This window comes from Leucopleurus acutus (genome assembly GCF_964270905.1).
Source record: "Leucopleurus acutus genome assembly, chromosome: 3".
NCBI classification, from domain to species: Eukaryota; Metazoa; Chordata; class Mammalia; order Artiodactyla; family Delphinidae; genus Leucopleurus; species Leucopleurus acutus.
In genome coordinates, this window is record NC_139145.1 from 13,730,823 (window position 1) to 13,757,600 (window position 26,778).

The window sequence follows — 26,778 nt, forward strand, 5'->3', positions numbered from 1 at the left end:
CGGGCGGGGCGGAGCCGGCACGGGGAGGGGGAGGCCCGGGCCGGGCAGGGCCAGGCGGGACCCCCCGGGGCGGGGGGCGGGGGCGGGGCCTGCAGGGGCGGGGCCTTGTCGGGGGCGGGGCCGCACAGGTTGTGGGGAGGAGCGGGGGTCTTGGGGCAGGTGTCCCCCCTACCTCGGCGCGTCCCGCGGGGTCTCCCGCCCCGAGGTGCACGGGCGGAGGGCGCCTCTCCCGGACCCTGGCGCCCCGAGGGGTGCGCTGGCGCGGCGCCGCCACCACCCCTGCGACCCCCGGGGGTGTCCAGGAGGGAGCCCTCCTCCCCACGCTGCCAAAGTGCTCCGAAGTTGCGGTCCCGCCCGTTCCCCGCGGGCAGTGCCCACCCGGTGGGCACCCGCAAGTGCTTCCTTGGGGCCTGGGCAGGGACCCCCCACCACAACGGCCAGTCCACGGACGGGCCCCCTGGGAGCCTCCAGGCCCCCGAGGGCAGCGCCTGCAGCCAGGCCTGGAGCCCCGGCCCCGCCCCGGTTGCCTGGGCTCGGCCTCCCACCATCTCCCTGGGGAGGGCGCCTCATTCCTGCCCTTCACTTTCCGCCGTTACCTTGAAGGTATTTATAGGTGGAGAAGACAGCCCCCACCCCCACAGCCTCCCCAGGGTCCTCATTTCTGGACCAGGAGCCCCATCCTTCCCTTTTGCCCTCAGACTAAAGAGATCTTGGGAGGGTGGGATGAAGGAACCCAGGCTGGGTATGCATGAGGGGTAATGTTGGGGTGAAGCGAGGGGGTTTAATGCTGGGGTCACTTGAGGCTGAGTGTGAGGGTGAAGGGGTTAATGCTGGAGAATCCTAAGGTTGTGTGTGGAAGGAGGGTTGGAGTGTGGGAAAAGTGCAGGGGTAACTGATACAGGCAACAGAAGCAAGAAAAGTGCAGGGGTAATGATGGGGGGGGACTTGAGACAGTGTATAGGATCAGAGTGTAGAAGTGGCCGGGATTCGGGATTCGAGCTGAGGCATGCGCACAGGATATGCACGTGCATGGAAGTGAGGGCACAATTGGGGAAAGTGCAGCAGTGTATGAATGAAGGGAGCCATCTAGAAGTGATAGGATTAATGCTGCAAGAAAACAAGGTGGCTGAGTGTGCATGTTGTAAAATGGGGTAAACTGAGGCAGTGCAGGATCTGTGTAAAGAGAGGAGTCATGGATGGGGAGACTAAGGCATGCTGAGGTTAGGGACCTTTGGGATACAATGTGTGAGGATAGGGCCTCGGTACCATGTACTTGCTCACCTGTGCTGGGAGGTAAACTGAGGCACTGAGCTGCAAGGGTGAGGACTGGGGCTTCAAGGAAGGAGAAACTGAGGTAGACTGCGTGCCTTTCCTACCTCCCCTAAGCACCTGTCTCTCTGCCCCCAGACCTACAATGCCTCACTGAGCCAGGCGGGCAGCTGAGTGGAGCCAAGCAGAGAGCATCTATGGATGGGCCCCCGGCAGGCGGCCTGGCCGCCCCGGATCGTCCTCGAGGCCCCGAGAGACTGCCTGGCCCAGCGCCGAGGGAGGACATCGAAGGTGGGGCTGAGGTCGCTGAGGGGGAAGGTTGCATCTTCCGGTCTACCCATTACTTGCCTGTCACCAAGGAAGGCCCTCGAGACATTCTGGATGGCAGAGGTGGCATTTCTGGTAAGAGGGTGGGCCCTGTGGCCCTGGGGGAGCATCCAGCCAGGTCCCCGAGGCTCAGGGAGGGCCAAGTCACCCAGCCCGGCAGGGGCGGAGTTGGAATTCTGATTCTGCCTGGGTTCAGAGCCTCTGCATTATGCTTAGTTTCCCATTTTACAGTTGTGAAAACAGAGGTCCTGGGAGCTAATGACCTGACCAAGGCCCCCCAGTGGGTGACAAGGAGCTGGGACTTGACTCAGGTCTGCCTGGCTTCCTTCTCTGAGCGTACTAATTGGGTCCAGGTGCCCAGCTTAGCACCCCTAGCTCCCCTCCCTGAGCCCACTTGTTCCCTATGGGCATACCCCATTCCCATCAGTCTATCCCAGTTCCCTCTTGCTGCACTGTCTTGGTGAGTCCTGCTCCTGAGCCATTGGTCCCAAACAGCTTATGCCCTCTAGTGGTTAGGGAGAGACTGGGTAGCCAGGGATGACAGCCACCCCTTTATGCCTCGGTTTCCCAGCAAAAGGGAATCTCACACTGTCCCCACCTCAAGATTTGTTATTCCTTCATTGAATACTCAGCAACTACTATGTGCCAGGCTCTGTTCTAGGTGCTGGAGATACAGCTGTAAACAAAAGTGGCAAAAGTTTCTGCCCTCAGGGACCTGCCATTCTAGTAGGGGAGACAGACAACAAGCAGCTATAAAAATAACATACGGGCAGGTAGTGACAGGTGCTGTGAAGGTATTAAACAGAGTGCCAGGATCATGCCTGGGGAACCTGGGAAAGCCTCCCTGAAGGGGTAGAATTTGAGTGGAGCATGGAATGAATGGTGGGAAGGGCAAGCCAGGGAGAGGGAACAGCAGGTGCAAAGGCCCTGTGGTGAGGAGGAGCCTGGCATGTTCAAGGGCCAGGCAGGAGCCTGGTGTAGGTGAAGAGTGGTGAGTGCAGTACAGGCTGATGTACTACATGTCTCCCTTCATCTCCTTGGCCTGCTCTAAAGGCCTTGGTTTCCAGGAATCTCCAGGCACTCTGTCAGGGGTTTCCTACACACCAAGCTCTTTATGTGATCATCTCATGTCATTCTCAAAAAAACCCTTTGGGGTAGCCTCGGTTATTATTATCCCATGTTAGAGATGGAGAAACTCAGACCCCATCTGAGGTGTCAAGTAAGTTGCCCAAGGGCCCACAGCTAGGCAGTAACCTGGCTTGACAGCCCTCGTCCTTAACCACCACTCTGTGTCAGGGCCTCCTTGACCCGCCCCAGTTCACCTTGGCAATGCTCATGACACTCAGATATTTACAGAGCACCTCCTAAGGGTCACTGGTGCACAGCGACCAAGTATACACACCATCCCCGCCCCCACTGGACCCTGCCATCTGGGGTCAGACAGACAGAGCAGCCACCAGGTGCTAGGACACAGTCACTGAGGTTGCAATGGGCGAAGCCCAAGCTGGGGGACACCCAGGAGTCCTGGATGAGGAACACTGAGTCAGACAAAGAGGCAGGGGACATCTAGGCAGGGGGCTCCACACATGCAATGGCGTGGAGGTGACTGGTGGCACCTGAAGGGGATGAGGGGGTGAGACCCCTGCTCAGAGAACCTTAGCAATCCCTTCCTCCAAACCATTAGTAACTCAGGCCCAAAGAGAGGCAGGACCATGTCCCAGGTCATGCGGCTGGCCAAGACAGGCCCAGGACTTTGACTTTGTGGGAGCCCTGCGGAACAGGCCCTGGGTCCTGGGGCCCTCTCTGAGTCTGGTTCTGAGAAACTGGGCGCTCTGCTGTACCTGGCAGAAGTCCCAGGTCTGGAGAGAAGAAGGTAGGTAGGTGGGTAGGTATGTCCTCACTCCCCCTGGGGAATCATCCAGGGTCCAGTGCATGTGCCTGGGGAGGAGGGGAATGTGGCTGCTGAGGGGGGTGAGGTCCACCCTTACCGGTGTCCCTGAGCACATGGGTCATGGGGCAAGGGTGGCTTGACTTGGAGTAGGGTCGCGGCCTGGAAGCTGGAGGAGGGCCTGGGCGTCGGACACAGTGTCTCCCCCCGCTGCCCTCTCAGCCCGTTCCACCCCGCCTTCCCTGAAGCAGGCACCTGCCCTAGGAGTCTTGTGATGCCTATAAATAGGAACAGCCTCTGGGGCTGCTGTTCCATGCAGAAGCCTGGGCCCTCCCTCATGCCCACCTAGTCCTTGGAGCCCCTCAAGAGCACCCCTGGAGTGGCTACCTCCAAACTCCACCTAGACACGGATGAATCCCCTGCCTTCTCTGTCCTCCGTTATGGCTGTTGGCCTGGAGCTCCTACAGCCTCCCTGCAGCCCCTCACCCACAGTCTGGCCTCTCTGGTTGGCCTCCTGGGTGCACCCAAAGCTTGTGGGGCTGAGACGGTCCGCATGGATTGCTGAAGAGTCTGGCGCATGCCTGGCATTGGGACCAGGGGGCTAGGGGATGAACAACGCGTCATTTCTGCCCTCGTGGGGCCCCAGGCTGAGGAGGAAATCAGAGCATGGAGTGAGTGGGCCTGAGGCTCCCGGTCAAGCCTCCAGCTTCCAACCTGGGACGTGTCTCAGCCAGCCCTGAACCCCGCCCCGGGCACACCCATCTCCCTTCCTTCCCTCCACCGCCGACTCTCTGGATCGAGCATTTACTCTGTGATCTTCCTTGGCATCGGTCACTGGCCCTTCGAGACTGGGGCCGTAGCTGTTCCCATTATATTGAGGAGGAAACAGGCTTGGAGCGGGAAAGGCATGCCCTTCAGGTTCCCTCTTGGGCTGGAACTGGATCTGTCTGACTCCAATGTCTAGATTCTTGGCCACTCTGCCAAGCTGCCTGGCTTGGGGTTCAAGCTGCTCACGGACACGCTCTTCATTTTCAGTCTCTCATTTTCAAAGCCCCTCGGGGACCCCAAATGGCAGGAGCCAATGAGGGCCCCTCGGCATGGCCACTGCCGGGGGCTGCATCCAAGGTGCCTTGTCTGGACCCCCACCGGCTGTGGAGGCCTCTGGATGAGCCCCCAGCCCCCAAGTGTCTCGGACACGGGGCCCTGCTGGGTCTGCTTCCTCCAAAGTTGCTGCCACTAAAAATAGGAGCTTCACTGGAGCCGCTCAAACAAAGAGGCCAATACGGCCCCCTGGCTCGTGGAATTCTTAGACAACGGCAATCGCAGAATCATCGAATCTGGGACACTCGGAATCTCAGGAGCTTGGGGTCCCAGAATCTCAGAATCAGGACACCCGGACCCTCAGACTTGCACCTCTAGCCTGTGCTGGGGCTCGTTGCCTGTGAAATGGTTGCCCTCTCCTGAGAAGCCATGTCTGTGATTCTTGTGTTCTCAAGAGACCCATTTCTTGGGGTCTCACTCCCTTAGCTGGTCCAGGCCTTGATTTCCCAATCCTCCCACCCTCTGCAACACTCCACCCACTCCATCCTCCCACCCCGACACCAGCCCTTTCATCCGAGCACACTCCGACCTGGCCCTGCTCCCCATCAGTCTACCCCAGAGCTTCTCAAATGGAGGCGATTCTGCCCCAAGGGACACTTTGGCAATGTCTGAGGACATTTTTGGTTGTCATGACTGCAGGGCCAAGGGTCAGGGCGGGGGGTGGCTACTGGCATCTGGGGGTGAGGCCAGGGATGCTACTGAACATCCTACAATACACAGCATGCCCCCCACCACAGAGAATGATTTGGCCCCAAATGTGAGTAGCACCAAGGTTGAGAAACTGTTCTAGATGATGCAAATTTCTGTATCCCCATCACCACCTTCACCTTCCAGAGGCCACATGACAGTCACAGCCCTTCTCTCAGACTCAGCAGAAAGACCCCTGGCAGTATCACAACTTGCTGACCCCTACCCTCTACCCTCAACAGCTCTTAATTTTTTGGCCTCTGACAGTCAGCTCTCAATTTCCCGGGCAAATTGGACAGTAGGGGATTTGAAAAAGTACAAACCCCGGCACTAGCCCTCTTTCTGGACCATCCTCAAATTGAAGCTAATCCAGCAATCGCATCTGTTGGGCTCTGGATGGGGCACAAATTCCCCCAGTGTGTTAACCTTGGCCCACGCAATTGGCCTGTGCCCCGATTGGCATGCTCGCCTGCGGCAGGCGGGTGCGGCAGGCAGAGGAGGCACAGGCCAGGATTCCTGTGGTCGCTCCAGGCATTGGCTCCACAGGCGGATAATGGAGAGTTGGCTCTATCTGTGTGAGGGTTCCTAGGAGGGCATGTGATTCTACCATGTAGGCCTGGAAGGGGTTCTGGGAGGCAGGAGGCAGGGACGGGCCCTCTGCAGCTCAGACTAGAGGGCTCCTCACTCTTCATCTGGCAAGTATTGGTTGAGCACCTGCCGTGTGCCGGGCACTGAGGTGCTGCAGTGAATGAGGCCCTGGGGTGGGGGTGGGGCAGCTTATGTGCTAGCAGGGGACACAGGCAATTTCAGAGAGTGCTAAGAAAAAAAAAAAAACAGGTAATGAGAGAGAAAATCGTAGGGGCTCAGTTTAGCAGGTGGCCAGGGAAGGGTTCTCCAGGCAGAGGGAATAGCTGGTGCAAAGGCCCTGAGGTCAGAAAGAGTTAGGTGGGTTTGAGGCTTCACGAGGAGTCTGGGCAGAGTGAGTGAGGGGTAAGGAGGAGAGGGAGGTGAGGCTGGAAAGACCTGCAGAGGTCCGACCTCACGGGGCCTTGTAGGTGGTGGTCGGGAATCTGGCTTTTATTGTAGGTATGATGAGAAGCCAGGTGAGATTCTACCAGGGTGTGACTTAAACAAAAATCACCCTGGCTGCCAGATGGGGGCAAAGAGAGAAGGGTTGAAGGCAGCAAGCCCTGGTGGTTCCCTAGGAAAGCAAAGGGGGCTCCTCCAAAGAAACCCCTTTCAAGGCTTAGGAGTACAGAGGCCAAAGGCCTCTCAGGGGAGAGGAGTGGGGAGCCGGTCGGGCCCTTCCGAGGTGCCCGGCAGGGCTTCCAGAGCTGGGGTGCTGTGAAGGGCCCCAGCCAGGGGGACCCCAGCCCCTCAGGGTCTCCCCTCTCTGTTGCAGACGGGCAGCCCCATCCTGGCCTCAGCGAAGCCCTCCCCCGTGCCACCTCCGCCACCCATCGGATCAGCAGCTGGTGAGTGCCACGCTGGCCCTGACCTCAGGGAGGGCAGGGGGGCAAGCAGGACATGCCTAGGCCTGAGAGAAGCCCCCAAGAGTGAGAAGGGGATAGGAGGGAATCTGGAGGCCAGGCAGGAGGAGGTGGCTCCCTGCAGGCAAGCCCCTGGGCATTTGTAGGGGGTGGAGGGAGGATTGGGATTAACACAGACAGTCAACTCTCATTATCCCTGCCAAGAGCAGGGCCAGTGGGCCAGGAGCCTGGAGGTTGGACCCTTGGAGTCCTGTCTCTGCCAGGTGATCCTTAGAATAATGTTCGGCTTCTCTGAGTCTCAGTTTCCTCATCGGTAAATGGAGTCCCTGAGATACATCTCACAACCTCACCTCGAGGACCCAAGGGACGTTGGGTAGGAGCAGGAATTGACAGCAATGCTGATGGCAGCAGCCTTTTATTAAATGGCTTGGGGGGTGCTAATATGTAATAACATCCATATTGGGATTAATAATAATTCTCAGTTATTTAGCGCTTGCTGTGTACTAGGCCCTCAGCGCAGGTTTACCCCACTGAGTCTTTTCCATAACCCTGGGGGGAACGGTCCCATTAACATTGCATGTCACTGATGGGGCTTAGAGAGGTAACCCTGTGATTTCCGCTCGGCCTCTCAGTGGAACCTGTGTCCGCATATGTTCCGTGGGTGTGATCCACAGCCCCTCGTGGAGGCAAGATCTTGAAAATGAGGGGGATTGATCAGGAACAGTCATAATAAGAACCCACAGTGGTCATGGGCTTACTGGGAATCAGGCAGCAGGCCAAGTGAAGCGTTTCCCAGCTTTGAGTTGTGTCATCCTCACCCTACACTTCATGGGGTCAAGGTCCCCATTTGAATAAGCACCTGCAGTGTGTTAGGTTGTCTTTGATTATGGGTATGAGAAAGCTCCCTTAGTCATTGCATAAGGGCACAGAAGCTCCTGGTTCTTGGGACTCATCCCCATTTTTAGGATTGGAAAACTGAGGCTCAGTGAGGTTGCCTTACCTCCCCTCTCCTCCAAAGGAGGTCAGGGTCACTGGGGCCACAGGCTGAGCAGGGACTTTGCACCTCTCCTGACTCTGCCCTTCTAGGAGGGGAGATGCAGGGAGGAAGGTAAATTTGCTTGAGTTGTTTATGCTGCAGAGTTTCACCAAATTTGCTGGAAAGATGAGGCTAAACAAACTAGATCACCCCAATTTGGGGAGGACCAAGACAAAAAAGCAGCCTGAAGCATAGGTCGGAGCCTTGGACCCTCCCAGGGGACGGATGAGAGTTGACTGTGCCACCAGACTTGGGGACACTACTTGTGATCCCCGCTGTGGTCTCTGCACACTCCCCCCCCCCACCACATGCAGCGGGGCTGGGCTACATACACAGGTGTTCCCTGGGAGCTAAATCTAGCGTTTGACCCAACGGCCCTGGAAGGGTCCACATGTACTCCCTCTACCTCCCGACCCACACCCCAACACACCCAAGCCCCTCTGAGGCAGCCCTCAGGCTGGGTCTCTGGAGCCTGTCTCAGACTGCCTGGGACCCCCTCCCCTGCCCAAGGAAGGGAAACTGAGGCCCACAGCTAACCTGTCCCCATTGGCACTTCCTTGCAGCTGCTGGGATGGAGGCAGCCTGGACTTCCAGCCGGGCTCCCCACCACCCCATCCCCTGGGCCACTTCCCTGGCCCCCCCGATGGCCGGGGGCCCTGGGAGCACCCCATGGTTCAGGAGGCCGGGGAGGGCATCCCATCTGAGCGGAGGTTCGAGGACTCGGTCATTATAAGAACCGTGAAGCCCCACGCTGAGCTCGAGGGCTCTAGAAGGTTCTTGTACCATCAGGGTGAATCAAAGCTCTTGGAGAAGGTCCCCCGGGGCCGCCCCAGGTTCGACTGGCTCCAAGACCCAGAAGAACAGGCCCCACTCCAGGATGCAGCGCTGCACCTGGACCTGCCGCCCCAGCTGCCACCCCTCACCTCCTTCCGGACAGTGCTCGTGCCGGTAGAAGATACCACTAAGACGTTGGATGTGCCAGTGGTGGGCACCGGAGAACACCTGGCAGACCTGGAGGGCCTGGCCCAGCCGTCCGAGTGGAGCCTGCCCAGGTCGGCCTCAGAGGTGGCCACACAGACCTGGACGGTGAACTCAGAGGCATCTGTGGAGCGGCTGCAGCCACTGCTCACCCCCGTCCGGACGAGGCCCTATCTGTGTGAACTGCTGGAGGAAGTGGCCGAGGGGGTGGCCAGCCCAGACGAGGATGAGGACGACGAGCCAGCCGTGTTCCCGTGCATCGAGTGCAGCATCTACTTCAAGCAGAAGGAGCACCTTCTGGAGCACATGAGCCAGCACCGCCGAGCCCCGGGCCAAGAGCCCCCGGCCGAGTTGGCCCCCCTGGCCTGTGGCGAGTGTGGCTGGGCCTTCGCTGACCCTGGCGCCCTTGAGCAGCACCGGCAGCTGCACCAGGCCTCCCGGGAGAAGATTATCGAGGAGATCCAGAAGCTGAAGCAGGTCCCAGGCGACGAGGGCCGGGAGGCACGGCTGCAGTGCCCCAAGTGCGTCTTTGGCACCAATTCCTCCAAGGCCTTTGTGCAGCATGCCAAGCTGCACATGCGTGAGCCACAAGGCCAGGCTGCAAAGGAGCCCTTCGGGGGCGGCGGCAGGGCTGGCAGCCCAAGCCCCGATGCCACCTCCCTCACCTATCAACCCTACGGAGATTCCTTGGGCCTCAGTGCCTGTGTTTTCTGTGGCTTCCCCGCGCCCAGCGAGAGCCTGCTCAGGGAGCACGTGAGGCTTGTGCATGCCAACTGGGAGGAGGATGGTGAGGCTTTTGAGGAGGACCCTGCCAGCCGGCCCGGCACCAGCCAGGATGCTTATGCCCGATTCTCTGATGCCACTGACTACTTTGGCAAAGCTGAGCCGCTCTTGGCCCCCATGTGGCAGGGGAACCCTGCTGGATACGACCCCAGCCTGTCCTTTGGCCCTGGCTGCCAGCAGCTGGGCATGAGGGATTGCCCACTGTTAAAGCCACTCCCACATGGCTCGAGCCAGAGGCCTCAGGGAAGGCCAGCCTTTCCCTCATCACTAGCATCTGCCCCCTACTCCTTACAGGCCAGTAGAAGCAAGAGTGCTGTCCACCCACAGGGGCTCTCAGCCCACCTGGGGGACCAGAGGCACCCTTGGAGCGAAGAGGACGAGGAGGAGGACATACTGCTGGCCTCGGAAATGGACTTTTCCCCCGAAAATGGGGTCTTTGCACCGTCAGCCACCCCCGGCCTCATCCCGCAGTCAGCCCTGGAGCTCAAGCGGACATTCCGAGAAGCCCTGCAGACAGCTGAAGCCTCAGGGGCACAGCAGCAGCAACTCTGTGGGATGGTGCCGGTCGTTCTGGTGGCAAAGCTCGGACCGCAAGTCATGGCTGCGGCAGCCAGGGCCCCCCCGAGGCTGCAGCCTGAGGAGCTGGGGCTGGGGGGTGGCCACCCCCTGGACTTCCTGCTCCTGGACACACCACTGGGTGGCCCTCTGGGGCTGGACACATTCCTGGATGGGGACCCAGCAGAGGCACTGAAGCATGAGGAGCGGAAATGCCCCTACTGCCCAGATCGCTTCCACAATGGCATCGGCTTGGCCAACCACGTTCGGGGCCACCTGAACCGCGTGGGCGTCAGCTACAACGTGCGGCATTTCATCTCCGCCGAGGAGGTGAAGGCTATCGAGCGCAGGTTCTCCTTCCAGAAGAAGAAGAAAAAAGGTAGGGCAGCTTCACTCCGGCACCCACCTCCCTCCAACACCTGGGAGATGCACAGCTGGGCAGCTGAGTTCTGAACCAACCAACCCTCACTGTAAATCCTCCTGTAGTGCCAAGCAGGGTGAAGTCAGGGCCTCCCCTCTCAGAAGACCTGGGAGCTGAGGCAAAGGTCACCACATTGGAGGAGGTGCGGGGACACCCCAATGCCCTGGCCCTTCCAACAGCTGGAAGAAGGAGTATGGGCAGGGAAGTCAGCCCCAGGCACGGAATTTCATTGATTCCTTCATTCAACAAATATTTATTGAGTTAGGTCCCCTCTGTTCTGGGCACTTGGGAACACAACAGTGAACGGAACAGCAGTCCCTGCCCTCCTGGAGTGCACAGCCCAGTAACAGGAGTGGTGGGACCCTGGCTGACTTCAGAACCCCTTGGGCTGCCTGTGGTGTATGCAGATTCCCAGGCACCAAGGTTCTGATTTCGGGGGTCTGTCTCCAACACCAGTGCCCTGGGTGGTTCTGATGCTGGCAGACATGGAGCCTACGTGGGGAGGTGCTGGTATGGTGTTTGAGAGCGTGTGTGTGTATGGGCACTGGGGGGAAGGGGCAGGGGACAGACAGCCACAAAACCAGGCAGTTACAATGTTAAGTGACCAGGGCTGTGATGGGGGAAGCTCGGGGAACCAGGAGTTTGGGGAAGCCAAGAGAAGCTCCCTGACTCTGCCTGGGGGATCCAAGCAGACTCCCAGAGGAAGGTGTCCCATCCATTTGTCCATTTCTTCATTCAGCAAAGATGTAATTTATAACACTGGGGTGTATAGATATGAGCTCTAGACGAAAGAGGGTATTAATCAAATACCCAAACTCACCCAAATGATTGCAAATCCACCCTGGAGAAGTATTTCTGAAGGTGGGGTCCCTGATGCTTTGAGCTATGTAAGGGGCGAAAATGGAAGGTCAAGAAGAGAAGACTTCTTGGAGTGAGCTATACAGGCAGGAGCATGAACAGCAAAGGACAAGGGAGGCATCCAGGGTGAGGAACGGCACTGTGTGATCCGCTGAGGATGAGCAGCCCCAGGAACGGGGAAAGCTGGGGCTGTCCCCACCCCCACCCCCAGCCAGGCAGTCCATGTCCTCTCTCTCTCTGCAGTGGCTAACTTCGACCCAAGCACCTTCAGCCTGATGCGCTGTGACTTCTGCGGGGCCGGCTTTGACACTCGTGCCGGCCTCTCCAGCCATGCCCGGGCCCACCTGCGTGACTTTGGTATCACCAACTGGGAGCTCACTGTCTCACCCATCAACATCCTGCAAGAGCTGCTGGCCACCTCAGCTGCTGAGCGGCCCCCCAGCCCCCTGTGTCGTGAACCTGGGGTGCCGCCTAGTGGCTTCCTGACCTCCCGCCGGCCCCGCTTACCTCTTACAGTGCCCTTCCCACCCACCTGGGCTGAGGACCCTGGGCCAGCCTACGGAGATGGTAAGGGGAGAAGGGGCAGGTAGGGCCAGAGCCCTGACCCTTCCCAGGGGCCCGGAGGGATGGAGGAGGGGGAGGGGGCAGCCACTCTGCTTTCCTGGAAGTGTTTCAAGTCACTTTGCAAAGTAGGTCAACAACTGTCCTGCCACTTAGGGGTCATTGCTGTTTTACTCAGGGGCTGGGCCAGGGCTCCTTGTAGATCCAGTTCCTGCCTGCCCTGCCTGACAGTGATTTTAACATAGCCTTATTGAGCTCTTTACTAGGAGCCAGATCCTGTCCTAAGCACTTCACAAATATGGACTCATTTACATCCTCACAACAATCCTTTAAAGGCAGGTGTTATTATCCCCATTTTACAGATTTGGAAACTGAGGCCCAGAGAGTTTAATTAACATGCCTGAGGTCATACAGCTGAAAGCATGTGGAGCTGGGATTTGAAAGCCCAGGAAGCGTAGGCTCCAGAATCCTTTCTGTTAATGATATCTTTTATCTAGCACGGCACTGTCTGGTGGAACTTTCTGAGATGATGGAAATCTCTCTAGACAACGGTACTGTCCTACAGGGTCACCAGTGGCCACATATGGCTTCTGAGCACTTGAAATGCAGCTAGTACAAGGTTAATGGTGATCCAGTTGGACAGTGCGGATCAGGAGTCTACATTCTAGATTTTCAATGGTGCCTACTGTGTCCAGCAGCATTGATAACCCCTCCCGTAAATGAGTGCTTGCTGTGTATCAGGGTTTCATCTCACACCTGAAAACAATTCTGTGGAGCTGAGGATTGTTGTGTTCCTGTTTTATGGATGAGGAAACTGGGGGTCCTCTGCTTTGCCACAGCCACAAAGCAGCAGAGCTAGACTTATGCACACCATGTTCGGTGGTCTCTCCAGTGTAGGATGGCTTGGGAAATCCAGAAGTAATATTTTGGTGAAGGAGCCTGGGGCTGGACACCGTGGAGGCAGTGGAAAGGTGAAGGACCCAGCCTTACAAAGCCTGACTTTGTGGGAGACTTTATTGAACCTCAAAGCAGAAAACTCAGCAGTGAAGAGACGGTGGGCTCTGAGGAATGGAGAAGGTGCCTGAACAAGGGAATTGTCCAGGGGCTGCCTGGGGCTGAGGCTTTCATCTCTGTTTCTCCTACCTGGAGTTTCCAGGGTCCTACCTAGTTCTGTACTCTGGGCTTTGCTGGACCCATCCACAAGCCTCCTTACCAGTGAAGGGCACTTGAGGGTCTGCAAAGGGAAGAGGGGGGCTATCAAAGCCCCCTCTCCTCTTTGGAGAAGGAGGAGATTTGATGGTGGATAGTGGACAGAAAGAGGATAGTTGTTGGTTGAGGTCACACTTCGGGGAGAGGCAGAGTGGGGATGTGACCTCAGGCTTCTTGCCTTTGTGAAGGCTATCCCCTAGGCATTCAGCTCACATACCTGGCTAGGTTTGTGGTGTTTCAGTGGTGGCTAGGAAGTGCAGCTTGCTCTGAAGATGGCTGGGGAGCACAGGAAGCAGTCTGTAGTCTCCAGCACTGCCCCCTTCTTTCTCTGTCACTCCAGCAGAGGCCTGAATGTCAAGCTTACGCCCTTTACCCGGCACCTGGGCCAGGCACCCCAAGAATGGCAGCCTGCATCCAGCAGCCAGGTTCAGCTCTGGCTAAGCTGTTTCCACCAGAAGACCAATGTACCAGCCCCTAGTTAGTGCTGAGGGAACTGGCCAAGTCAGTAAGACGTAGGAGTCAGCCTGGTACTGCACTGGCCCTGTACATGGGGGGAAGCTATGATCAGTCTTTCAGTGAACAACACGCTGGGGGTGAGGGCGTTAAGGAGTGGTTGAGAAGATCCCGGAAACCTTGCCTGAGGAAAGATGTCCAGGATTAGGGCTCGGTCTGGGCACCGACCCTGCAAAGTGGCTATCCTTAGAAGCCTCTCCCATGCCTCCCTAAGCTGGCGGTAGGGAGCCGTTGCCAGTTTGGGGGCGGGGCAACGGTCAGATGCTGGCTCCACCCAGCTGTCAAATAACAGCTGGGGGCAATCCGTTTAGTTTTAGGGAGGGAGAAGCGGGTTGTGCTGGAAATGTGGTGCCGTTCTTGTGGGGAGTTCCGCAGGATTGCCGGACAGCGCCGTCGGGGGACAGTTGGACACCAGGATGGTGTCGGGGGGATCCTCCTAGTTGGGGATCAGGTGTCTTCCAGGATTCCCGAGCCAGAGGGGAGACTTGCAAGGAAGGGAATAGAACAGGGTCCGGGGCAGGTCCTAGCTCCGCCCGTCGGGCTCTAGGAGCCTGGATGCTGTTCAGGCGGATGCGTGTGGCCGGAGGATTCCTATAGTAGTTTTAGGGATATCCGGGGTGGGGAAAGAGTGTCCCGGTCCGCCGAGACCTGGGCTGGGGCAGCAGTTGGCAGCCGCTCGTAGCAATGCGTGCGTGTGTCCGCAAGCTCCCCTCCAGCCTGGCGGGGACAAGGGTTTCGTTCGCTGTGCTCGACGCTCGGCCGGCCGCCCTGGGCGCGCCCCTAGGGACGGGGCGGAGCGGAGCGGACTCCGCGGCGGCGGCGCTCGGCGCTCGGCTGCTCCCGCCTGGGGCGGCCGCTCCGCGTGCGCCGGAGCCAAGATGGCCGCCTCCACCGCCCAGTGCCGAGTGACAAAAGCGGAGAGCAAGGCGGCGGCGGGGCCGCGCGCGGGGGGCGCCCGGGAGCGCGCGCCCGCGGGGGCGCCCCCGCTGGGCCCCCAGAGCCCGGGCCCCGCGGCTCTCCCCGCGCCGCCGCCGCCGCCGCCGCCCCCACCCCCGCCGCCGCCGCTGCCGCCGCGGGACGGGCCCAAGGCCGAGCCGGAGCCGGGGCCCGGGCCCGCGCCCGCGCCGGGTAAGAGCCCGCGCCGGGGAGGGTGCGGGGAGGGCAGAGTTGGCGCCCCGCTCGCCCCCTGCCGCCGCCGCCGCCGCCGCCCCGACGCCCGCCATCCAGTCTCCGGGACTTCCCCTCCCCCCAGGCCCTCCAGTCGCGGGGACCCCGGGCCTCCCGTCGCGACTCGCAGGGTCCCGGGCTTCAGAAACACTCTCTGCCGTCACTTCGCGGAACCCTCACCCCATCTGACAGATGCCCCCTGAACCCTTCGGAGCCTCTGGATCGTCTCTTAACACAGTCCCTGTATCTCCCGCGCGGAAACCCACTCCAAGTCACTTCAGCCTTGACAAGGGCCCTGCCCCATCTGACAGACGCGCCCACTCCACCCGGAGGCTTTGACAAAGTCCCCGGCGTCCCGTGCCCCGGTGCATCCCCCGACCACCTACGTCTCCTTGCCTCTGTAGGAGTCAAACTGAGTCAGGGACCTGCCTGCCCTCCTATTAACAACACTGAGCACTTTCAGGGTCCCGTCTGACACACAGTTCCTTCATTCGCAGAGCTCTCTCCATGCTCTGAATGCTAAACCCGGGGCTCAGGAGGCTTCTCAAGTCCCTTTTTCTGAAAAATTAGACCATGAAAACTCACCTTTGACTGTCTGTCCTCCTATACGCCTCACCCGGAGAAGCTTCCTGGCCTGATGGATGCCTCAGAGACTTCCTATAAAGTTCTGTGATTCCTATTCTCTCTGTCCCCAGTAAGGTCCCCTGCTGGTCCAGGATCCTAGTTCTTACCTTACCCCACCTAGGGCTTAGCTTGTGATAAGACCACCCCAGGATCCCCAGTCGTCTCTGCAACCCCAGCCCCAGCTGTCTTGTCTGGTGGAGATTCCCCACAAGTTCCCTGGAGCCTTCTTCATGTCCTGAGCTCCCTGCCTCTGCATTGCCTCTCTGGCCTCTGACCCTGGCCTTGTCTTACTGAATTCCCCTTCTGACTGCCACCTACCCGCCCCCAAGACTGATAGATGCTTCCCTCCACAGAGAGGAGCCCAGAGAGATCTCTCTGCCCAGAGAGATATTTTCTCTGAGATCTGCTAAGGTGGGAGTCTTGGCTCAGACTAGCACTGCGTCCCCTGACCTGTCCGTGTTCTGGTAGGTGGAAGCCATTCCTAGTCTCTGCTGTCAGTTGGCAGCCTTGACATCCCTGCGTCATATTGGTGCTCGGGGTTATGGACGGAGCCTCAGCTTTCATGGGGTGAGCTGCATTCCAAAGTGAGAGCAGGCACCAAAGATGAGGAAGAAGGCTCCCACCACCACCACCAATGTACCCCTGGCCCTCAGTCCTTGCAGGGGTAGACAGCCCACACCTTGCCTGGGCTGAGCCTGTCTTCCCAACCTCACAGGCTTGGGTTCTGAGGAAAACGCAATGGTGGCCATGGACTTGGGCTCCCCCCTGCTCCCCAAGAAGAGCCTGCCTGTCCCTGGGCCCCTGGAGCAGGTGGCCAATCGGCTGAGCAGCAAAGTGGCTGCAGAGGTTCCTCATGGCAGTAAGCAGGAGCTGCCAGACCTTAAGGGTGAGTGGCGCAGGAGGCAAGGGTGCCGGCCAGGCTGGTCACACTCACAGGGAGCTCTTGGGCCTGGTAGTTAATGTGGGGCCCGGGAGTTAATGTGGGGCCCCAGGTTGGCCACAGCTTTCTCTCTGGCCTCTCATGGCACCAAGGAGACACCCAGCTATCTTCTCTCTTGAGCTTTTGCTGTCACAGGCATGCATGGCCTTGAGCCCTGGTCAAGGGAGGGGCATCCGGAGAAGCAGTGGGCATGTTCATCCAGAGCTCACACCCAGACCCAGTTCATTTGCTGACTTTGATTGCTGATAGCTATGTGATCTTCTGCATGAAACTGCCTTGTTTGTCCATTGATTCTCAGGTCATTATTGAGTAATGACAGGCACTGTGCTGGGCCCTAGGGATGTGAGAGATGCAAAACAGACCTGGCCCTTGTCCGTGGGAGTCACTGAAGTTGGGGAGCAGGGAGGCAGAGAAGCAGATAGGCAGGGATAAGGGCTCTGCAGAAGAGGGTGCAGGCAGGGCACCACAGAGACCACGGCTGAGGCCTCCAGCCTAGCGTTTGGGGCATGAATTAAGCTGCAGATGGTGGCTAGGCCTTAGCTTTCGTCTGGCAGGTCAGCATCTGTGTGAAAACCTGCTGCCAGGGCACCCTGGTACGTTAGAGATCCGAAAGGCGTTCCACTGGCTGAACCACAGAAGCGCTCTGCTCCTGCTGTGTGCCTTTGGGCACAACTCTTCCCCTCTCTGAGACTCAGTTTCCTTATTTGCAAACTGAACAGGCTAATTCCTGCCTCATTAGGGTCATTTTAAGGGTGGGAGGTGTTGACAGAAGCAAAACACTTGCAAGAGCCTGGGTGAGTGGGGCCCCAAGGGGAGGAGAAGTGGGAGAACAGAGATTGTGCAGCCTCACAGCTAGCTCTCCTGGCCTCCGTCTCACCTTCCAGCCCAGAGCCTGACCACCTGCGAGGTCTGTGGTGCCTGCTTTGAGACACGCAAGGGCCTGTCCAGCCACGCGCGCTCCCACCTGCGGCAGCTTGGGGTGGCTGAGTCGGAGAGCAGCGGTGCCCCCATCGACCTCCTCTACGAGCTCGTGAAGCAGAAGGGCCTGCCCGACACACCCCTTGGGCTGCCCCCGGGCCTGACTAAGAAGTCCAGCTCGCCGAAGGAAATGGTTGCTGGAGCCCCACGACCCGGCCTGCTCGCCCTGGCCAAGCCCCTCGATGCCCCTGCTGTCAACAAGGCCATCAAGTCACCTCCCGGCTTCTCGGCCAAGGGCCTGGCCCACCCGCCCAGCTCCCCACTGCTCAAGAAGGCATCACTGGCCCTGGCGGGCTCCCCTACCCCCAAGAATCCTGAGGACAAGAGCCCCCAGCTGTCCCTGAGCCCCCGGCCGGCCTCCCCAAAGGCACAGTGGCCCCAGTCTGAGGACGAGGGGCCCCTGAACCTCAGTGAGTGCGGGTCCTGGGAGCCGAGGGAGGTCCTGGCGCTGGGAGGGGCAGGGCCTCAGGTTGGGCTGCAGGGCTCAGGGTGGGGGCAATGGGGACTGCAGCGCCTGTGTCCTGAGTCGACTGGGCCAGAGTGTGTTAATCAAGGTGCTGCGTCTCCTGTTGGGCCAGCCATGCTGCATATTATCTGTCTCCCATTTCACTTCGATTTTCTAACCCCTGGAAGCCTGGCTGTGGCTACTGAGTCTGCCAGGCTCATCCTCACCACTTAGGGGCAGCTTTTGGCTTTCTCTGGGCCTGAGGGTTGGGGCAGTGAAGGTAACCAGGGCTCCCGTGGGGCACCTTGGGTCCTGCAGGTAGACAAGTGGTCCACCTGACAGGAGGTCCCATGGTTGGCCCTGCCTTCACATCCTCCTGCTCCTGGTGTCCTTTGCAGAGGTACCTCTGTGCCCAGGGATGGAGCTGTACCTCCTGGGCTGCCTGTGAGCATGGCAAAGAAACTCCCAGGCGTGAGCAGGTTTAACAAGGGCATCCCTTAGGAAGTTAGGCCTTCCCACACATTTGTGGTCATTAGAGTCTGGGGGTGAGCCTAGGGTGTGGCACCCTGCCCAACAGGGCACCCCAGCTGCACCTCACATTCCGATGAAGCTGCTTCCACTGTCTGCTGTGCTTCCAGGAGCAGCGTTCTGAGCAGGTGTGCCCTTGGCTGTATGATGCCCAGCAGCCTGTGGGCCCCTGCTTTGGACCCGCCCCACACCCTGCACAGCTCCATAGCTGAGGTCCCTGGGAAGAAGGCTTGGAAGCATCAGACTGTGCCATTGGAATTTGGCCACTGCCTCTGTACTCCACATCCTTATGCTCTCTACACTCACCTTGATGCCAGAGGGCTAGGCACAGAACAGGACTTTCTGCTTCCCAAAACCTCTTAAATCTGTGGCACGAGTCTTGGACCTCCAGCAGCCTGGGCAGCCGAGAATCACACCAGGCCCTCCCGCCTCAGTCCCCCAGGGCCGGCCAAGGTGGCGGCCGTGAACCCCCCTGTGTTTTGTCTCCGCAGCTTTAGATAGTGACGGGGGCAGAGAGCTGGACTGCCAGCTGTGCGGTGCCTGGTTTGAGACCCGCAAGGGCCTGTCCAGCCACGCCCGCGCCCACCTGCGCCACCTGGGCGTCAGCGACCCGGACGCCAAGGGATCCCCCATAGACGTGCTCCACGGGCTCATCAGGAGGGACGGCGTCCAGATCCGCCTCCCACCCGGGCGTGGCACCCTGGCCCTGCTGGGGCGGCCTCCTCCCGCCTCTGCGGCCCTCTCCTTGCCCCCCCCCCCACCGCCGGCCACGAAGGCCAAGCTGAAGGCCGAGGGTATGGCCAGCCCCTGGGGGAAGCAGGACCTCTCAGCCGCCGCAGCCGCTGGCATTTTCTGGGCCTCTGATGTGGAGCCGTCTCCTCTCAACCTCTGTAGGTTCTCGCTTCAGCCGCCCCCTCCTCCCTGCGGGCCCTGGAGCCCCTCCCAGGGTGGGGGTCACAGCCCCATCCCTACTCCCTCCCTGCTGGGGCAGGGAGTGGACAGGGGCCCTTAGCAGTGGACCGGTTCTGCCCAGAGATCTTGTCGGCAGTCGGCTGCTAGGCCTTCTCTCTTGGCCTTTGACCTCCATGACTGAGACTTTCCCTGAGAATGAAGGCCAAGGGTGGGGTGCTGCCTTTTGGTGTGGAAGGTGCCCATGGTTGCCCCTGGTCTGGATGGCAGGGCTACCACTTCCTGCCCCAATCCTCGTTAGGACCCGCAGAGCCGTCGAGTCTTGGTTCTGTCCTTTTCTGCCAGGACCAAGGGCCCATGCGCTCTCTAGAGCCTCCCTGTGCTCCTGCCGGGTGTCTGGCCCCCCCACCCTGCTCCTCAGTTCCCTCACTTGCACTTGCCCTCCACCACCACCCCAGCCCCTGGACGTGCTGCTGTCCACGCCCAGCCGACCAGGAGACCCACAGGTGACTGTGCTAACAGTGCCCACGGTGCTAACTGCCCCTTTCTCCTGCTGCAGCTTCAGGCCCAGAGCCGGCACGTGACATCCGCTGCGAGTTCTGTGGCGAGTTCTTCGAGAACCGAAAGGGCCTGTCGAGCCATGCACGCTCGCACCTGCGGCAGATGGGCGTGACCGAGTGGTACGTCAACGGCTCACCCATCGACACGCTGCGGGAGATCCTCAAGAGACGGACCCAGTCCCGGCCTGGTGGACACCCCAACCCGTCAGGGCCTAGCCCAAAAGCCCTGGCCAAGGTGGTGGGCAGCGGAGGTCCTGGCAGCTCACTGGAAGCCCGCAGCCCCGCGGACCTTCATCTCTCACCCCTGGCCAAGAAGTTGCCACCGCCACCAGGCAGCCCCCTGGGCCACTCACCGACTGCCTCTTCTCCTCCCACGGCCCGGAAGATGTTCCCAGGCCTCTCCTCACCCTCCCTGCCCAAGAAGCTGAAGCCTGAACAAATGCGGGTGGAGATCAAGCGGGAGATGCTGCCGGGGGCCCTTCATGGGGAGCCGCACCCATCCGAGGGTCCCTGGGTGGCACCTCGGGAAGACATGACCCCCTTGAACCTGTGTAAGTGTGACCCTGGGGCAGGACAGGGAGAACAGTCTTCCCCCACACTTCCCTCGGGGATACCCAGAACACCCAGGGTTGCAATGGAAGGGAAGTACGCAGGTCCAAAGGACAAGGGGCTAGCTGTGTGTTCCTGCTATGCAGACCCCCAACTGAGCTGCTTCTTGATTATTCTTCATTCCTGTGAGGGCGGCAGAATTGTGTCATTAGGCAATGGCAAAAAGATTTTATCTTTGTACCATCTTTAATCCATTGGTAGTGGCTACCATCCAGATTCCTAGGGATCAATTGGTGATGTCTGCCATGGGCAAGAGTATATGAGTATTGGAAATGGGTGTCTTTCTCATATTCCTGGTCACTAAGTGCTTGACATTTGGAGTTCAAGTTAAGGTCTCGGCTGCTCCAGAGTCTAGCAGTATATGACCTTGGGCAGTTGCCTCTTTTGGAAGATGGAGATCAGCATGGTCCCAACTCTGTAACAGGGTTTTTTTAAGTGGTGTAAAGCACTTAGCTTTAACGCTTAAAGCTCTGTATGCAGTAGCTGTAACATCCCTATTATAACAAGCAAGTGCATTTCCCTCTCAAACTGTCACTTAGCTGCTGTGTGCCGAGCAGGTGAGGATGGCCCAGGCCTCTGCCTTAGTGCTCACATGCATTTCACGTCTGCTTTATACCACGTGCTTTGAATTGCTCCCGCTTTAGGGTCCCACCGCCCCAGTAACACAGGGAGGTGGTTTCCATCTCCATTTTGCAGAGGAGGAAACTGAGACTCAGGGCAAGTGGCTTGCCCAGCATCGCACAGGGGGTCACAGCCAAGCTTGCGTCTGAGCCCAGGATCCAGGGAGTGCTTGTTCCTTGATAACTTCACAATGTCATAGGGAGTCATCATGATGGCAGCTAGAATTTGAGGTTACAGAACAAGCAGAAGGGCTCGATGATGTACACAAGGGCCTCTGGAGACAGATGAAGGAGCGGGTCATTCAGGTCTGGGGCTGCATGGATGGGACAGCAGGGCACTTAACACTGACCTTGAGCTTGGAGGCTTCCTGCCAACAGCCACCACCTCCTTCTCCTCCCCCTGCCCCGACCCCCTGCAGCGTCCCGGGCAGAGCCAGTACGTGACATCCGCTGTGAGTTCTGTGGCGAGTTCTTCGAGAACCGAAAGGGCCTGTCGAGCCATGCACGCTCGCACCTGCGGCAGATGGGTGTGACCGAGTGGTCTGTCAACGGCTCACCCATTGACACGCTGCGGGAGATCCTCAAGAAGAAATCCAAACCATGCCTCATCAAGAAGGAGCCGCCGGCCGGAGACCTGGCCCCTGCCTTGGCTGAGGACGGGCCCCTCACGGTGGCCCCTGGGCCCATGCAGGCCCCTTTGCCGCTGGCGCCAATGGCTGGCCGGCCAGGCAAACCAGGAGCTGGGCCAGCCCAGGTTCCCCGCGAGCTCAGCCTGGCACCCATCACTGGTGCCAAGCCTTCAGCCACCAGCTACCTGGGCTCAGTGGCAGCCAAGCGGCCCCTGCAGGAGGACCGCCTCCTCCCAGCAGAGGTTAAGGCCAAGACCTACATCCAGACTGAACTGCCCTTCAAGGCAAAGACCCTCCATGAGAAGACCTCCCACTCCTGTAAGCAGTGGTTGGCAGGGTCCTGGGAGGGCATCTGCCAGGGCCTGTAGGGCTGGGCAATGCCGTGCACACGCTTATCCCCAGTGGGGGTCAAGGCCCCAGTGGGAGGCGGGACTGGCTCCCGACCTGGGCAGCGCCTTCTGGGTACCCTTGCTCCCTTTGGGCTGGGGCTCAGCAGCACCCCCTCTGCCTGCAGCCACTGAGGCCTGCTGCGAGCTGTGTGGCCTTTACTTCGAAAACCGCAAGGCCCTGGCCAGTCATGCACGGGCGCACCTGCGGCAGTTCGGCGTGACCGAGTGGTGTGTGAACGGCTCACCCATCGAGACACTGAGTGAGTGGATCAAGCACCGGCCCCAGAAGGTGGGCGCCTACCGCAGCTACATCCAGGGCGGCCGTCCCTTCACCAAGAAGTTTCGCAGTGCCGGCCATGGCCGCGATGGCGACAAGCGGCCGCCCCTGGGGCTGGCACCCGGGGGCCTGGCCGTGGTGGGCCGCAGTGCCGGGTGTGAGCCAGGGCTCGAGGCTGGCCGGGCAGCTGACAGTGGTGAGCGGCCTCTGGCAGCCAGCCCGCCAGGCACTATGAAGGCTGAGGAGCACCAACGGCAGAACATCAACAGTGAGTGCTGGTGGAGGAGGGTCATGTGCTGCCACCTACTGGGGTTCCCCTGGATGCCCCCTGGGTTCTCTGCTGTGCATCTGCCCTTAAGTCGCTTTCCCAGTTTGCCCTCCCGTTCAGTCATCCATCCTTCATCCCACCTGTCCCGAGGTCCAGGAGGTGTCCAGTCATCTGTTGTCCTGACTTAAAATTCCCCACAGCATTTGCCCCTTTCTCGCTGAAGGCAGGAACTTCCTCAGGGGACTTGCCCTCTGGCTCATCTCCTGTCCCTCTCCCCACCTTTACCCGCCTCAGAATTTGAGCGCCGACAAGCCCGCCCTCCAGATTCCTCTGCGGCCCGGGGTGGTGAGGAGGCCAATGACCTGCACCAGAAGCTGGAGGAGGTGCGGCAGCCTCCGCCCCGGGTCCGGCCAGTCCCCTCCCTGGTGCCCCGGCCCCCCCAGACATCACTCGTCAAGTTCGTTGGCAACATCTACACCCTCAAGTGCAGGTATGCAGCCCGCAGGGGAGGGAGGGAGAGAGACTACCCGCCCGGGGCTTGGCCCACCAGAGCCTCTGAACAGGACTTGGGCTGGTGGAGGCAGGAGATGTAGCCTCAAGGACTGCCCTGGGCTGTGGCTGGACCCAGGTTAAGGGCTCCTCACAGACAGCAGCACCACAGAGCATCAGGCTGAGACCTTGAGCTTTATAGTCAACAAGACCTGAGTTCAGTTGCCAGCTCTGACCCCAGCTTAGTGACCGTGAGCAAGGATTTCCTGCTGCGTGCCTCAATATTCCCACCTATAAAACGGGGTTGATAACAGACCTACCTAATAGATTTGTTATGAGGATTAAAAGAGTTGAGTATAAAGCATTCGAACTGTGCCTGGCGCATGGTAAGCACTTGGCAAGTATTTGCCGGATTAAGAAAACAATAGGTCTCAGTTCATTCTTACCAAAGTCCATGTGTACATCAGAGGCCAGGAAACAGAGTCTGAGATGTGATGTGCCTGCCTCAGGCCGCACAGGCCAAGTCAGAGGTAGGATTGGAACCTAAGTCTCGGAGCCATGAGCTTGGGTTCTGGGCCCCTATGCTGTGAGGCCTCCCTTGGGGCCGAGAGGATGAGGAGCTAGTGAGTTGGATGGGTAGGAGTTAGTGCCCAACCCCCTTTCCCTGGCTCCCATCATTCTCTCCTGGGGCCTGGTGGGGTAGGATCTGCTTCTCTATGTCCTCTCCCATTTCAGAGCACATGCTTCAGTCAGCTGGCAAAGGTGCTTGGGAAGCTGGATGGCCCATACCCAGTCCCTGAGCCAGCAGACTGCCCTGAGCATAGAGACAGGGGTCTCCAGGGGACCCTACCGTGACCCCATGATGGGTAGAGGTAGCTGTACATGGGAGAACATCTAGCTTCTGCGTCCCCCTTCTGTCAAATCCTGGGCTTACTTTGTTGACTCTGAGTAGCAGTAGGTGTGCCTGATGCTCAGGGTGTGGCCAGGGCTATGCTTCCACCTCTCCTCACTGCAGTGGCCACTTCTCCTTCTCTCTGTTCGCCCCCTACAGGTTCTGTGAGGTGGAATTCCAGGGGCCCCTCTCCATCCAGGAGGAGTGGGTGCGGCACTTACAGCGGCACATCCTGGAGATGAATTTCTCCAAAGCGGACCCTCCGCCCGAGGAGCCCCAGGCCCCACAGGCACAGACAGCGGCAGCAGAGGCGCCCTAACACAAAAGCATTCCAGATCCCCTCTCGTGCCACCTCTATCTCCTCTTCCTCCGCAGTCTCCTCCTCCCTCTCCTCCCTCTTTCTTTTCCGTTTCCAAAGGAGCAAGCCAAAACCTCAAACCGGCACCTTTCAGGAGCCGGGCACACTACATCCGGGGCACTGGAAGCCAGCTAGCCATGCTTCCCCCAGCCTGAGGACTCTGGGGCCACACACAGGGCATCTTCCTTCAGCCCACACCCACCTGCCCACCCAGTTCAGCAGGGGCAGCGGCCAGGTCTCTGGTGGCAGCCATTCTGTTCACAAGGGAGGAAGACCAGCGTTCTCCCACGTCTAACAGCCAGGCAGGCTATGTTTGCCATCCGTGGCCACTTGCAAAGACCCCAAGGACCCCTGTCCTGGTTCCCTCTTGCCCCTATGAATATCCTCTCACACACGCACGCACGCACGCACGCACGCACGCACGCACTCAACGTACCTCGTGAGACCCGGGAATCTGCCCCAGCCCTCCAGTTCCGGGTCGAACGACAACCACATCATGCCACGGTGCTTGCTCAGGGGAAGCCACACTCCCTCTGTGGCCCGCTGCTGGGGCCTGGGAGCCCCCCACTGAGCCCACAATGCCACGGAAATCCTTGTTGGCCACCCCCACAAGAGGGGCCTTCCCAGCTGGGAAGAGCTCAGAGCTGACAGCTGCCTCCTGCCATGTCAAGGCCCCCAGAGCCTTGGGGGCTCCAGGGCCTGGGAGGGGGTGGGGGTGGGACTCTCCTTCCCCACCCTCACTCCCCTCCCTCTTTTCACTGTTGCTTTCTATGTATAGCTCCCTAGACCTTTCCACTTTTTTAAAACCGCATTTTGTGTAGAGAATAAGGAACGTGGATCTTTTTATTTTGCAGTCCTGGGCCAGCTAGAAACCGGGAGCTGATTGACCTTTTAACTTTTTTCAGTGGCCACATTTTGGTTATCGATGTACCTAGAAGTATGTAAATTAGATTAAATTTCTCTTCTGGAAACACCCCAGGGCAGGCAGCCAGCGTGTGTTTTTCTGTCGAGTGGACAGGCTGGCATTGTCTGTCTGGCAGCCAGGGCTGGGATCAAGCCACCTCCGCCAAAAGCCCCTGGAAGCCCTGGGTTTTCCTGTTGGCCACCAAGCCCACCAGACCTTTCTGGGGATGAGCCCAAGTTCCCAGCTGTTGGCGCTCGATGGCATGGCTGGTGTGGATGCTCTGGCCAGCTGGTGAAGCGGCTCCTGTGAGCTGAGGAGAGGAACCAGGACTCTGGGCAGCTGGTCTGGGAAGGGAGCCAGGATTGAGAAGTGATTGAGGCCTGAAGGGCTCTCTGAGGGCAGGAGCTGTCCAGTGAGGGTGTGGGGGACTCGTTGGGGGAGGGTGAAGTGCACAGCTGCTGGGACTGGCCTGCCTTCAAGACATGTGACTTGTCTGGAGACACATACACCCTGAACCTGACTAACATGAGGGGAAAAAGAGAGCTGCTGGCTCCTTTTCGTTGTTATTTATTTTCTCGTTCTGCAAATGTTTATTGAACATTTCTGAGATTTTAAGAGATTTTGTTGGCTGCTCCTTCTTGTTTATTGCATGTGGTTTCTCAGCTCATCATTTTCACTTAAACAGCCAAGGGCTAGAAAGTAGAAATGACCTCATGGGGCAGAGGCCTCCTCCACCCCCAACCCTACTATCCTGGGCCCCCCCACCATGCCCCTGGCTGGGAAGGAGGGGCTAACAAGCTGTGATAGTATGCTCTCAAGAGTAGTCTTGGCCTGCACACTTGGCTTTTCTGTTCGTGTGAAATCAGGACACACATCTTGCCTGGTGGAAGAAGGCCTCTATTACTTAACGTCTAACCAACGCTGTGGGTGGGCATGTGTGAGACTTTGAAAGCCGGTAGGGCATCTCCTGGGATGAGAGCACCTCCTCTTTCAACTTTTTATAAATTAGTTTAAAAAACCCAGTAAGTTTTTAAAAGTGATGTAAGCTGGATGAAAAAAAAAGTTCAAACTATGCAAGAGCTTACAAGGTAATGTGGGAGGCCCTTCCCCACCCACAGTTGTGCCGTGATAGCTATGTCAGTCCTTGAAAGGGTTGAATACAATTGCCACAAAGGGATCTTTTCCTAACACTTGTGAGCACACCCCTTCTCGTAAGCAGTTTTACTGCCTCTCTAATGAAGTTGGCAAATGAGGGTAAAATATGGCTTTGGTACATGCTGTGAGGGAAGCTATGGGATCCAGGAGAGATGTCCTGGGGCCCTGCCTTAGTTTGGAGGGCAGGCAGGCATCCTTGAGGGTGACGCTGAAATTAGCCCCACAACTGGAGTGCACATTAATCAGAGATTTATGTACTTCATATATGGAGTTTATCAGTGCATCGTGAACCTTGTCCCATGTGGCAGCAAATTCTGCATGAGGCCCATTTTTGGAGGAGTTGTTAAAACATTTCATCATG

General features: G+C 58.8%; 1 protein-coding gene across 15 annotated transcripts; it reads left to right on the forward strand.

The window, feature by feature from the left end:
- Nucleotides 1-1,466: 1,466 nt before the first annotated feature.
- Nucleotides 1,467-25,397, forward strand: WIZ (WIZ zinc finger; the record flags this gene model as incomplete). Of its 15 annotated transcripts, none has more annotated exons than XM_082836614.1 (12): nt 1,467-1,671; nt 6,675-6,747; nt 8,362-10,493; nt 11,559-11,960; nt 16,183-16,353; nt 17,292-17,795; nt 18,850-19,248; nt 19,827-20,378; nt 21,476-22,003; nt 22,200-22,619; nt 22,914-23,109; nt 24,160-25,397. In XM_082836614.1, the coding sequence occupies 12 exons, from the start codon at nt 1,467-1,469 to the stop codon at nt 24,317-24,319; spliced, it is 5,742 nt and encodes a 1,913-aa protein (XP_082692740.1). In that variant the 3' UTR covers nt 24,320-25,397. The 15 variants fall into 15 exon arrangements, with proteins under 15 accessions (XP_082692740.1, XP_082692747.1, XP_082692748.1 ...); XM_082836621.1 differs by having other exon boundaries at nt 11,613-11,960; XM_082836622.1 differs by having other exon boundaries at nt 11,637-11,960.
- Nucleotides 25,398-26,778: the final 1,381 nt, after the last annotated feature.